The 14,702-nt window shown below is 27.8% G+C and overlaps 1 protein-coding gene across 3 annotated transcripts in view; it reads left to right on the top strand.

Moving 5' to 3' along the window:
• The first annotated feature begins 259 nt into the window (after nt 1-259).
• LOC142325544 (uncharacterized) overlaps nt 260-14,702 on the top strand; it is a 41,421-nt gene continuing 26,978 nt past the window's right edge. For 2 of the 3 annotated variants that reach the window (XM_075367434.1, XM_075367424.1), the window contains exons 1-6: nt 260-375; nt 1,885-1,917; nt 5,378-5,431; nt 6,982-7,017; nt 10,476-10,505; nt 13,719-13,736. In XM_075367434.1, the coding sequence (XP_075223549.1) occupies nt 340-375; nt 1,885-1,917; nt 5,378-5,431; nt 6,982-7,017; nt 10,476-10,505; nt 13,719-13,736 (207 nt within the window). In that variant the 5' untranslated portion in view covers nt 260-339. The remainder of the gene's footprint in view (nt 376-1,884; nt 1,918-5,377; nt 5,432-6,981; nt 7,018-10,475; nt 10,506-13,718; nt 13,737-14,702) is intronic. The other variant, XM_075367442.1, reaches the window with a different exon arrangement.

The following is a 14,702-nucleotide window of genomic DNA, read 5'->3' as shown; positions in this document are numbered from 1 at the left end:
CTATCATTTAAATTTTGATCAAGAGTACACAATATTTTTAACGTATTATTAATTTATACATCTAATTATCAATCATGAATCATTATTTTTTTAAATTTTGAATAAGAATGTTTATACAAGATAGTATTCGTAACAACTGCTTTATTAAAATTAGTTTACTAAATATGATAGTTTTACACCTTCAAGAATTAAAAAAATAATAATTTATAGGTTTGTACATAATTTAAAATTAAAATGTTTTTATTACCGAGCCCTTTCAATTAAATCACAGTATAAAAAGGTCGAGAGTTTCTATCAGAAATCAGTTCTCCATTGGTATCCGCCTAGTAGGTAACGAATATGAAGTTTTTTGCTGTACTTCTCTGCACCTTGGCCGTAAGTTACCGAATAATTTTATAAATTAATTTACTCTGATAATGATATTAATCAGCAGAATATGATTAGAATTTATGTAGAATAGAAGTTTCAATAATGTCGATCTACTTTCACATTTTCGTAAAATAAAGTATAAATATGCATTAATTTTTTTTTTTATACTCTGTATTTCTTTTCTTCAAAATATCAGATATTATGCTGCGTCTTTACTTTATAAATATTAAAACTTAAATATGAATAAAAAAAGTCTATTGTTAATAGTAGCATTATTATATCTTAAACAACAGATTATATTAATATATCCACAACAGCATTTACACTTTTACAAAAGAAAGATCGTACATTCTGGAATATGGTTTAACGATAAACTTGTACAGTAAATTGATGTTTTCGATAATTTACATTTCATTATCATTTTGTATTGATCTAAGTTAAGATTATTTTATGATACTAAATCTACTTTTTTGATAGATATTGTAATTATCCTAAAGGAAACGATTTGCGAAGTAATAATTTTCAAAAAGTGATAAATTAAATATATATATATATATATATATATATATGTGTGTGTGTGTGTGTGTGTGTGTGTGTGTGTGTGTGTGTGTGTGTGTGTGTGTGTGTGTGTGTGTGTGTGTGTGTGTGTGTGTGTGTGTGTGTGTGTGTGTGTGTGTGTGTATAGAGAGAGTGAGAGAGAGAGGTAATTTTTTTTTTTCGGATAGTCTAGTATAAAATTCCATATTTTATTTGGAAAGTAATATTTTTAATTTAAATCATTAATAAACATAAACTTTAAGTAAATTTTAATTAATTTATTTAAATGAGAAGAAAGCGTTATAAGTTAGCTAAAAATGTAATTATTACTAATGAAATATATCTAACGAAATAGTAATAATAATAATAATAATAATAATAATAATAATAATAATAATAATAATATATTATTTTATGATTGCTTATTAAGTAAGATAAAATTTTTGATAAGCATTGTTATATAAAAAGAAAATTTATTAAAAAGAATTATTAGACAAAATTAATAATAAAGGATATTCTTCAGGAAATAAAAATAAAACCGCAGTATGAAGACAATTTACATATAAATAAGTCGGTTATACGTAATAATCAATTTAATCGTAAATAACTGTAAAATTATGTGTCCATAATATAATTTCTATTTTTATTTTATTTTGTTTTTATTCTTGGAGTTTCTACAATTTTTTTTTCTAAGAAAAATATCTGTATATTCTAACTAAATTTTTTTGTAACGTTTTATCATATTCTACCAACATGAATTTATTTATGTAAGGATGTTTCTGAATTCAAAGAAGGAAAATGTAGTACATGATTCTTATGAACCAGTTTGTACAGGTTGTGTTATTGAATGTTGATAAAATTTAATTAAAAATTATATAAAAAACAATTTATACTAAATTAATATATAATTAATTACTAATCGGTATAATTATTAGTTAGTTACATTAAAAGATATTTTTTTTTTTATCTTTGTTATAGTTGGCCTATGGTGTGTTGGGACAATATAGTGTAGTAAGTATAAAAGTGGTATATACGGTACATTATGCATTACAGATAGCAAAAAATAGTATGTCAAAATACCGGTATTTAATTATACTCCTTATTTCATATTTTGTTTTTCATGCTAAGTTAAACTACTGTGGAAGAAGAAGAAGAAGAAGAATTAAATTCATTAAGTAAAATGTATACATACACACACACACACACACACACACACACACACACACACACATATATATATATATATATATATATATTTATATATGATATATATAGTTATGTATATGTTATATATATATATACATGATTTTGTTAATGCTTGAATATCGTTTTAACAACTTATGGTTAAAACGATATTCAAGAATTCAAGCAATGTCTAAAGATAAATTATTCTTAACGTTTTGACAAACAGGTAAAAATGAACTACTTAGCATTTTAATATATAGTATTATGGTGTTGAAAATAATGTGCACGTTGCAATTATAGATGTAATAATTTATCAAAGAAGCATTTATTTATGAATAATTTTAATATACGAGGGCTGTAAATAAAGTAATGAGATTGGTTAAAAAAAAACCTTTTATTTACAATCCAATTATAAATGGACTCTGTCACGTTCAAAATGGTACCATGGGAAGCCAGGCAACGCTTCAAATGGTTTTTTCATTCTTTATAGCAATGTTGGAACGTAGAAACCGAAATATCCTTCAGATGGTTGGTTACATTTTTTTCTGTTTTCTACTGTTCCAAAATGTTATCCTTTGAGATGTTTTTTTAAAGTCGGGAACAGGAAAACGTTGTGGGGCCTCAAGTCAGGTGGATAAGGTGGTTGAGAAACAACAGGAATGTTTTTCTTTGCCAAAAACTTATTAATTGAGAGTGCAGCGTGACAAGATGCATTATCATGAGCAGCATCCAGTTGTCTTTTTTGGCTGGTCTCACGCGAACAACTCTTTACCGCAGTCTTTCCAGAATTTCTCGGTAAATATATTGATTTACAGTCCGTCCTGTAGGCAAAAACTCCTTATGGACAATGCCATTACTATCGAAGAAACAAATTAGCATGGTTTCGATTTTTGGTTTGCTCATTATTGCATTTTTGGGACGTGGTGAGGTTGAAGTGTGCCACTCCTTGCTCTGGCGTTTTGTTTCTGGGTTGTACTCAAATATCCAAGATTCATCACCAGCAGTAAACATTTTTTTAGAAAATCAGGAACAGTTTAAATTCGCCCTAGAATATCGCGGGACACTTCCACCTCGTTGTTTTTCTGTTCAACAGTGAGGGTTTTTGGGACCAATTTTGCACAAACTTTTTTCATGACCAATTCGTATGTCAAAATTTGATGGACTGTGATATAGTTCAAATTCAATTGTTCTGCAATCATTCTGACAGTTAATCCCCGTACAGTATCAACTCTCTGATTCGCTCAACATTGTCGCCACTTTTTGACGTTAAAGTTCTTCCAGAGCGTGGATCGTTTGCAACTGATTCTCGGCCATCTGAAAATTCTTTAAACGACCTAAAAACTTGGACTCCATACGCCCTTTCAATTTTGAAAAAGTTTCAGTAGCATTCTCACCGAGTATAACACAAAAACTGATTGCACAACGTTGCTCATAATTGGTATCACTCATTTTTGTAACGTACAACAAAAACTCGTTCCACGAAAAGCTTGTTTACGTCTCACGTAGCAACAATAGACTAAAAACATTAATACCTAATATAAATCAGCTGTTCATACAACCATATGTTTACTAGTAACTTTACAGTGTTGCCACCTTGGCTGCCAAAAAAATAATAATCTCATTTCTTTATTTACAGACCTTGTAATATTGTAATTAGGGAATTTCGCATTGAGGTTAAGCCTCTCAAAAGAAAAGATAGAAGAAAAACCAATAACATCAATGTACCGTTTGATTTTTCTAATAATAAATTACACGTAATGTTCATTATACATTATAAATTCATGAAAACAAAGTACTACGGAGGAATTTTGGAAGTTTATAGTGTTTTTGACAAATATAAATAAGATCTACATTGGCCGTAAAGGTTTGAATAAACTCATTTACGAACGGGAATTAAATCACAATGCAGTCTGTTTATTATTAATATATATTTCACGGATTCATTATATTTTTATTTGGGGACTACTATAGAAATTAAGATTTAAAAAATATTATTTACGTTCTAGTAAAAAAATTCTTGCAAAATATTTCTCAGAAATGTACTTCAATAACATAGGGTAGGTAGGCGTATTTATTTTTTTATATTTTATATAAAGAATTTATGTGTTTTTGATAAAACCAATAATAAAATGAAAAATGATAAAGAAAGTAATAAAGATAAGGTAAGAAATAATAATAATGATAAGAAAATAATAAAGATAAAATGATCTTCATTGCTAATAACTTATGAAAATTCCTGAAGGATAAAAAATACTCTTTTCTGGAAAAAAAAAATGAAAATTTATAAACGAGGTAATAGTCTCTGGTAAACCGATATAAATTATAATTTTAAAAATTCAATTTCCAAGTTATTCATAAATTGGAACTAGATGTCTGAAAAAGGGGGTGGAACAACACCACAGAAGAAATTCTTCCTTAATGAATCAGCTATCTTATAAACTTGGAAATATATTTTCATCAAAAAATATTTGTCGATACCATGAATAAAATTCAGAAGCGCATTAGACCAACCGCTAAGCGATCGGAAATGTAAGTTTAAAATTTAAGCTATGAAGAATATTTATAATGAAATGACAAAAACAGGAAGAAAATATTACGTATAATTTTATAGAATTAGTTTGGTAAATAAAGGTAAAAATTCTCAATTTATGAAATGAAAATATAATTACAAAAATATATATTTCCGTTGTTTAGAATAGAATTTTTATGTATAATTAAATTATAAATATTAACATTTAAATAAGTTTAATGGTATTACATGTTTTAATCTTAGATTGATTATGAAATCAATAAGTGAATTAAATTAATCTATTAGTTTGTGTGGTGCAGAAGGAAATATCTTGTTGTTGTTATATGACGTATAATATACAGTAGATTAAATTTAGTGCTTGTGAGATGTTATGAATAGTGAAGGTGATGTTCAACTTTTTGGGCAACGGTCTCCAAAGCACCAGCTTGTCATACATAGCATTGGCTCTCTTTATCACTTTATGAAGCAAAAAATTAAACTCTTGAGATATTAATACCCATTTTGTTTAATTTTCTTTTCATCCGGAACCCCGGTAGCCGGTCTCTCACTGCTAACATAAAACAACAAGCTTTCATTATTTTTCCTTTTTTTACACTTCAATTACAATATCTTTTAGAAAAAAAATAATTTCGTCAATATTATTTTATCGATGATTTTTGTTTTTAAAATATAGCATTATTCTGAAAAAAATTTCAAATGATATCCATATTTGGAAAAAAATTTTATTCCTACCTATCAGCTCTATCTGTGTTTTAGGGAGTCGCTTCAGGATACGAAGAATCCCAAAGTTATGCAAAACAATCCTCCTACGTAAGTATTAAATTTTACTCTTTTTTGTTAATCTAATTTGATCAACGATTTTACTGTTTTCTTATTCTGAATTAGACAATAAATTAACTTCTTCAATAAAGATTAAAAAATTTATTTCAATACGAAATATTTTTCGTAATGCAGTATATAATATATAAATGAATAAATTCATCATGTTATTTATAAATTTTAGCCTCAAATTTTAGTTTATAAAAATACCACATTGTAAGAAGAAAGCCTCATCAAGAAATTTTTATATATGAATGAATCTCAGAAGCTGCTTTTCATATATATTATACACATTTAAAGGTTGCGTACCAGGTCTGAGGTTTTTGTCCAACTCTAAAAATACCAGTTTTATGTATCTTATAACCTTTTTTAGATAAATTCATTCGTTCTCAATGAAACGGTTATATAATATAAAAATCAAGTTTTATTTAAACAAAAATGATGAAATTTTACGATGAAATTTCCTTTGACGTTGTGTACAGAACTCTGTTCTGTACAGAAATCCTCAAATACACTGGAGAATGTTAATTTTTATATGGTTTATGTATAAAATGCTATACAAATTAGTAGTATGCAAGGTGACATTTTATTAATTAAGACTCAATTCTCGTCTTCCTTAAAATGAAACTAACTAGTAAAATGAAATGTTTAGATGATTAACCGCGAACCTAAATGATTAAATATTAATCCTCGTGAATATCAAGTGTAATTCTTAGTTAATTTTTAATTGCGATAGATTTTATAATTGTTTGGCAAGTACGAAAATAAACAATAAATATTTTAGGATGTAATGATGAAGCTTAAAAAAGAAACGTAGATGATTTTGAATATATGTAGGTTAAATAAAAATCGGTTCTTAGGATGATTAGAACAAAAAAATAATTATAAGTAAATAAAAACAACTTTCTATTTCACGTAACGGAAAGAATGCAATGTTATCGGAAGATATTTTATCCCCCTATTAACACAGAGCCAGGACATCAGTCCCTTGCTGCTGGGTCATTCTAATTATCGGGCAGGTATTTAATTTTCAATGGCGGTTGTATGGTGTTTATTTTAAGATGAATAGAGTTATGAATCCCGCCGATCCTTTGTAGACTGGGTTTAGAAATGATTTTTACTTGGGTTATTCCGAGGGAGGTTAGCAAGATTGCGTCCTTCTTCCGACAAAATAATGCCCTTCTTCCCCTTTAATGCGTCCATAGTAGGTCTTTCTGTACTAGTGCCTTACGCCCTTGTATGCGCCTGATGGGGCCCTAGTTTTTGAAGAGTGCAATGCAATCTCTTTGTGGAAGCAGTCGCATGAAATGTCTGTAGGCTAATAACTGTAAGACAAAGGAAGGATTTCTATTCACCAAGTAACACTGCATACAGTCAAGTAAAATCTTCTTCTTACTTAAAAAATATAATTCATAGTATTAAATAAAATAAAAAAATAAAAAATCTAATTAATCCATAAGGATAAATAATACTAATTATACTTGTAGTATCTACTAAAAATATTTTTTTTATAACATTTCAAATTTATCTTTTGTTTTCAGTCAGGCGGATACTCAGAGATTGCCGATGGTGGTATAGTAAGTCCCAGCAATGTATTTTCTGCAGTAATATAGCTAATACTCTATTGAATTATGAAAAATAAATAATAATAGAATTTTATTTTTTGGTTTTTTCTCAATTAAAGCCAAAAACAGTCATTACAAAACAGTAATGAAACCAGTAAGTCTACGCATCAGAATGTATCTTGAGTTTGAAATCAGGTGAAATAAATGCAATAAAAAAAAAGAAAGGTAAAGCCTGAGAAAACTTCTAAGACAAATAAAAATAGATGCATTAGGATACAAATTCAAAAGTAATAAAGATGTTTACAAATACAATGAAATTGATAAAATGTAAGATTCTATTAGAAAAAAAAATTCACATGTGACAGATGGCCACATGTGACAGGCTCACAAAACAAGTCTTCAACCACATATACAATAAAGAATGGAAATCAATGGACCGTAGTAGTTCAAGGATACCTAAAAGAAATGAAAATATCTGAAGAAATAATACAAGACATCGATCAGAAAACTGATACAAGATTTTAAAATGTTTCCAAGAGAAGGGAGAAACCAACAACGTCCGATTAGAAAGGGAAGGCAAAAAAAAAGTAAAATAATGAAGAATTATTGGAAGACGTGGAAGAAATGAATGTAAAATGTTGTTTCAAATGACTCTCAGTCAGCCAAACTCAAAAGAAAAAAATGTTCAACCGAATTCAAATTTTATATTTAAATCTCTACACTTGTCTATTAAACATGTTTATTTAAATATACACATGTATATTCAAGTCTTTACACATTCATATTTTTAAGTTTAACACTTATCTTATGTTTTTATGATGAAAAAATGAGAGAATAAAGATTTCTTACGTGTAATTTAAACTATATATTCCTATAAATGTTTACTTATATAATTTATTTGTATCTCTTATAAATATGAAATTGTGCTGCTACCTTTTCTTTTCTTTTTTTTCTAACATCGTGTTTACAGCTACCATACCTTTGCTTAAATGAAACCACTCATCTCTCTGATTGTAACTGAATAGGAATATTTCCAAAACGGATAGTGTTTAAAGGGTATGAAATCCAGACCAATAAAGTTTAATTAGATACGTTCAACGATAAAATGTTATTTTATTTCAAACAAAACTCTTTTTATGGAATGTAGAACACAATATGACAAAGAATACTAACTCCTCAGAATCGAAGTTTGCAGTTTATCCTTTATATTGTACAGATCGTATTAAAGCAATCCTTTAATGAATGCTCGTGAAATAAATTAGATTAAATATAGATATTTTAATTAGAAAAGTAGTAGAATTAACATAAATGTTACTAAATTTTGATTTCCGGTGCATTAGAAAAATTTCATTAAGTTGCTCATTCATATTTTGTTTATAAAAATGTAAATTTATGAACAGTATGTCACGAGTATAAGGGGTAATAATATTCAATCTATTTGGACTACTACAGAAAAGCAATTGAGAGTAACCTAATCAATTTCAGCGCTTGGTTTGGGAAATCTCTTTGATCCTTACAGTTGAAAGTTTCATGATTTTACTGTAATGCCGTAAGTAATTAATTATCTACTATATTACATTCTGAGATTAATTAATAAACCGCTATATTATAAGTTAGTGTAAGACATAAAACTGTAACCAATTTTGTGTCATTTAGTAAACAGTGTTCTTTCTTCCCCAAGAAAAGACTCAAAAAATAAATAATTGAATAATTCAGTAATAATATATCAAATACATTCCATAACAATGAGGAATTTTTTTTAACAAAACCTGAAAACAAAATTTAAAAAGGTATTCAGAATACCTTTTTCTGTGTAATGGTAGACTTATTTTCAATGCAAGATACATAAATTTAATTTCTTAACAAGCTACATCAGTTTTTCATTTTTCTACAAGTTTCACATTACATAATGTTGCCAATGGTTACTTGGTGGATGGTCATGAAGTTTATACCTTAAAAAATCTTGTACATTTCTATAAACTAAAATCATCTTTTTCTGAAAATATGAACATCATTTTGCTTTAATATTAATCGTAAAAATTCCTTTTTATAGTGAAATATAGCAGAACAAAAAGTACGGAAAACTAAAAAAAATTATAGTTTGAATTCAGAACAATTTATATTTAAAAGGAAACAAAAATTGTTGAAAATTACAAAGGCGCAGATGAATCCTCTTATTGAAAATGAACTGAAAATATATGTTAAAGAATCATCTGATAATCTAAAATAAAGAAAATTGACTACAATATTAAATTTATTTATATTGAAGAAAATTAATTAGATGATGTTCAACTCTTTGAATGATTAGGCTCTAAGAAACGCGTTCAATTATGTTCTACCCATCGCATTCAGAGAAAATCTTGTCCATATACAAAGATTAAAAAGTACAGTCAGACTTTAAAATAAGTAAATAAATAGACAAAATAAAATTAAAGCTGAATTTGTTGTTATTTTCCAAACTGATGGTTTAACTATAAATAACTTCAAAATATGTACGATTTAAATAATAAAAAATGAAAAAAGAAACAAATATCATGAAGGGCAACTTAATTTTGAGAAAAAAGAATGTATAATACAACGACATAATTTCATAAAATTGAATAATATGTATGTTTAAGGAAAATAAACAGATATGTCGGTAACATTTTGTTTTGTACAAAACAAAAGTAGCAGATTAATAAGTACAAATACAAGTGCACCTTGTTCAATGTGGGAATACTATTGCAAATTACTTAAATTATTACTTATTGGAAATTAACCTATATCTTTAAACAAGTATTGTAAAATACACAGAGGAAGTAAATAAATTTTTAAAATGTTTTAACGTTTCTGTATTGACCAATACATCTATATATATATGCACACACACACACACACACACTCCCACAACTTTTGAGCAGTTAAAAAAGTGGTTTTTAATACTGTATTAAAATTTGCTTCTAGGAGGATAAAACTAATCAAAAAGTAATTTATATTTATTTGGCTAGAATACTAATAAAGCAATTTATCTGTTTTTTTTTTTTTGTTTTTTTTAATTAGTTATTTTCAGCAAATCACAAATGTTATATTTTTATATATAAGACATTACTTTTTATTACCAAACAAAATGTTAAAATTATACGGTACAAAAGTTTTACTTTTCCGCTAGGATTATCATAATTGATTTAAGTGTTATTTTAACAATTTTCCTAGCATTGTTACTCTAAAATTCGTCGCTAACAAAAGCTATTGCTATTTAGCACTATTGAGTGCCAAAAGTAGTTTTGAGCACTATTGCTACTTAGCAGTATTGAGTGCTAAAATTAGTTTTGAGAATGGAGGTATTCCGAAACGCGTCAACTACGAATATTATGTGGCAACTCTAGGAAAGGCAGAAAATAACACTAAAAATAATTTTACGGTATTATTTAATCGTACAATAGTTATTTTTAAATTATTTTAAATATTTTATAATTCTTTCATAATTTCAGGGTTATGGAGGAATTGGCGGAGCAGCAGTGGTAAGTTGATATAATAGTATTTTATTTTAAGATATAAAAAAAATTAAAAAAATTATCTGTTTAAAAGTGAAATAGTAAACAAACATTTAAAATAACCTTATACGCAGTATCATATAACTAAAAAAATAAACAAATTTTAAATCCATTAATTTTTTGTAACATGTATAATTATTTAATTCTACAATTTTTTTTTGTAGATTAGGAAAAATTTATGTTTGCGTATACCAACCTTGCTTGAGATAAAGAATGTATATATATATATATATATATATATATATATATATATATATATAAAGAATGTATTAATATGTATATGTATATAGGTGTAAGTATAATATGTAGCTTAAGTATTTTGCAAGTAGGGCTAAGCCTGCTTTATTTTAATGATTAAAGAAAAGAACATTTTTTTTTAATTTCTTATTTCCATTGAATGTTTGAATATGATTTTACGCAGCTACATCTTATAAATATATAAAGAAACTAACTATATTTAATTTTGAATTTACCACGCTGTGCGTAGATACAGTAGTGACCGGCTTACCCGGTAGGGGGACTAAGGTTGGAAAAAGCCACGTGTGGATTGAATGAAATCATGTGTGATATAAAGTGAAAATAATTAATTTAAAAGAATGTTAAAAAGGAATTCACACAATAAAGAATAAAGTTTAGATGTCGTTTCTTTGTTTACAGGTGAGAATTTGCATAAATTGTGTAAATAGAATCTAGGTTTAATGAAAATAAAATTTGTTTACAAGGCAACGTGTTTATTTTTCTAAGACTAAGGAATTATCCCTGAAAGAAGGCAGTACCTCTTTCAGTAGTTGTTAAGGGCGTAGATCAGGAGGATTAAACGGACATAGCATCACTCAATTTTCTGAGTACTGCGCAGCTGAAAACAATGGAAAACTACAGCTGTTTTATTTCCAAGAAAATATAACTCTCTGTAATAACAAAGATGATGGCGCCTTCCATGATGAAATGTTCCGGAAGTAAACTACTCCCCCGTTCTGATCTCTACGGGACTACTAAGGAAGGGGTCACCAGAAAATTAAAAAATAACATTCTACGAGTCAGAACGTGGAATGTTAGAAATCTGAAAAAGGTTGGTAGGTTAGATAATTTAAAGAGGGAAATAGATAGATTAAATGTAGCTGGAGTAGGAATTAGCGAGGTTCGGTAAGAAGAGGAAATCGACCTTTGGTCAGGTGATTTAGAATAATTAACACAGCTACAAATAAAGGGCAGGCAGGAGAAGGTTTCGTAATGAACAAGAATATAGGGAAGACAGTAGAGTATTTCAAAATGCACAGCAACAGCGATCATTGTAATAAGGATAAAATCAAAACCTAAGCCGTCGTCCATATGGCTACAAGAGCCCATGATCGTGATGAGGAAGAGTATGTATGTGAGGAAATCGACGAAGCAATTAAATATATAAAAGGAGATAAAAATTTACTAACAGTTGGAAACTGGAATGCAAGCATTGGAAAAGGGAAGGAAGGAAATATTGTGGGTGAATATGGGCTGGGCAAAAGGAATGAAAGAAGGAACCGACTTATTGAGTTTTGCACAAAGTATAATTTAGTAATCGCCAACACCCAGTTTAAAAAACATAATAGAAGAATATATACATGGAAAATGCCAGGTGATAATGCAAGTATCAGATAGATTATATCATGGTTAAACAAAGATTCAGAAATCAACTCATCGACTGCAAAGCTTACCTTGGAGCAGACATTGATAGCGACCATAATTTAGTGATAGTGAAATGTAGATTGGGGTTTAAAAAAGAACTGAAGAAAAGCTGTCAGATAAGTCGGTGGAATTTTAAAAGCTTGAGGAGGCGGAGATAAAGAAGATTTTTGAAGATTACATGGCAAGATGCCTGAGTGAAAAAGATAAGGTAGAAAGTGTAGAAGAAGAATGGGAAAAAGGAAAAAATGTTAAAAAGGAAATTCTTAAATCAACAGAAGCAAACTTAGGCGGAAGAAAGAGAACTGGTAGAAAACCTTGGATATTAGAGGATATATTGCAGCTGATGGATGAACGTAGAAAATATAAGAATGCTAGTGTGAAGAAAATAAAAGGAACTATCGACAATTAAGAAATACTATAAACAGGAAGTGCAAACTAGCGAAAGAAGAGCGGATTAAAGAAAATTTTTCACAAGTGAAAAGAGAAATAATCATAGGTAAAATAGACGGAGCATACAGGAAAGTTAAGGAAAATTTTGTGGTACATAAATTAAAATCTAATATTGTCTTAAATAAAGAAGATACACCGATTTAGAATACGAAAGAAAAGCTCTATAGGTTGATGGAATATATTAAAGAGTTATACGGAGGAAATAAATTAGAAAGTATTTTTATAGAGGAAGTCGAAGAGGTAAAAAGTGAGATACAATACTGAGATCTGAATTTAAAAGAGCATTAAAAGATTTGAATGGCAGAAAGGCTCCTGGAAGAGACGAAATACCTGCAGAATTACTGCTCAGTGCAGTTGAGGAAGCGATAGATAGATTATACAAACCGGTTTGTAATATATATATATATATATATATAAAATTCTCCAACCATTTTTCCATCTACTGCCGGATGTGTGTGTGTGTGTGTGTGTGTGTGTGTGTGTGTGCATAGGTAAATGCAATTATTGCTAGTGGCTTGCCAGGCCTTACGTAGCTGCAGATGTAGTGCAATATAAGTGTAAATTACCCCTAAACATGTAGTCTACAACAGATTCAAGTCGACAACTCCTGAGACATTTGGTTAATTGGAACCTAACCACCAAAGAACATCGGTATTCACAGTTTAGCAATCAAATCCATATAAAACCAACTAACAGCCTTTATAAGTATTCCAACTTTAGAATTCTCGACTACGAAAATCAGCTGATTTTGCGATGACGTGTAACGGGTTTTGTATATATATATATATATATATATATATATATATATATTTATATATCACTCGTATATATGCAATTCTTAATGTTATAATTATATACGTACATATTATAGATTAATATATTTTATAAGTAATACACTTTACTCATATATGTTAAAGTTGTACGGTTAACCATAGAACTTATATCATTCGATGCGTAAAGCTACCCCCACATCAGCAGAAGAAATTATTTAAAAACTCAAACTTTTTACAAAATATTAAAAAAAATTGTTATTTTCTAAATTATTTTATAATTTTTTTATCATTTCAGGGTTATGGAGCAGCAGCGGTAAGTCGAGTCAATAATATTTTATGATAAGGTGTAAGAATGGATTTTACGAAATAGTGTGTTTAAGTTTAACAGGAAATAAATAGTGAAAATAAATTATTATTTATAATTACTTACTAATTTCTTATAGTGTAATTAAAACTTAATATTTAGTATGATAGTACTGGAGAACAATCAAGTTTTAAATTGATTAAAGGTTCTTAAGACCGATAAATTATTTAGTTCTATAAGTTTTTTTAATGCTTACAAAAAATAAATAAGTTACAAACTTAATATTTAAACAATAAGAAAAATACAAAATGTGTTTTTAATCCAGTGTTTAACTACTGTAAATGTAAAATAAATTTGAAGAACATGTTGCAAAACAAAAAACCAACTAAAGTCTCGTGATGATAGATAATTGTAAATTTGAGTTTTGAAAACTAATTACAGTTCTGATATGTGTGGGTAAAATCGGATCGTCTAACTCAACAATCTACACTAACAAAGCTGTTTCAAAAAGATCTTTGTTCAATTGTGTTAAAATTTGCTCCAAGAATAATGAAAACAATTTAAATTTTTTTCAATATTCTAGCAGGAGAAAACTATTCAAAAATAAATTTATATTTATTTACCTAGAATACTAATATAACATTTTGTCCGGTTTTGTTTTAAATAATTTTTTTTTCATTAAATCTCAAAAATTATTTTTAAGATATTTCTTTGAATTATTTTATACTACAAGCCAAAATTTGAACATTTTCTGATATCATAGAATTTTATAACAAAGTGAATATTCATGTATGTTAAGTTTAAAATTCAGCGAGTTCCATTTTTAAAAAACATGAACTTTATTTTTATAATTAAAATCATTACAATTAGTATACGTATATGTAATTGTTAAGAATTAATAGTTAACGTCATTGCGCGTACATGCAAATGACTTTATATAATAGGACGATGTAATATCGAACGAGTCTACCAATG

The sequence above is a fragment of the Lycorma delicatula genome, chromosome 1 (genome assembly GCF_047948215.1).
Source record: "Lycorma delicatula isolate Av1 chromosome 1, ASM4794821v1, whole genome shotgun sequence".
NCBI lineage: Eukaryota > Metazoa > Arthropoda > Insecta > Hemiptera > Fulgoridae > Lycorma > Lycorma delicatula.
Note: the sequence above shows the minus strand (reverse complement) of the source record. Positions and strands in the feature narration are given on the sequence as shown.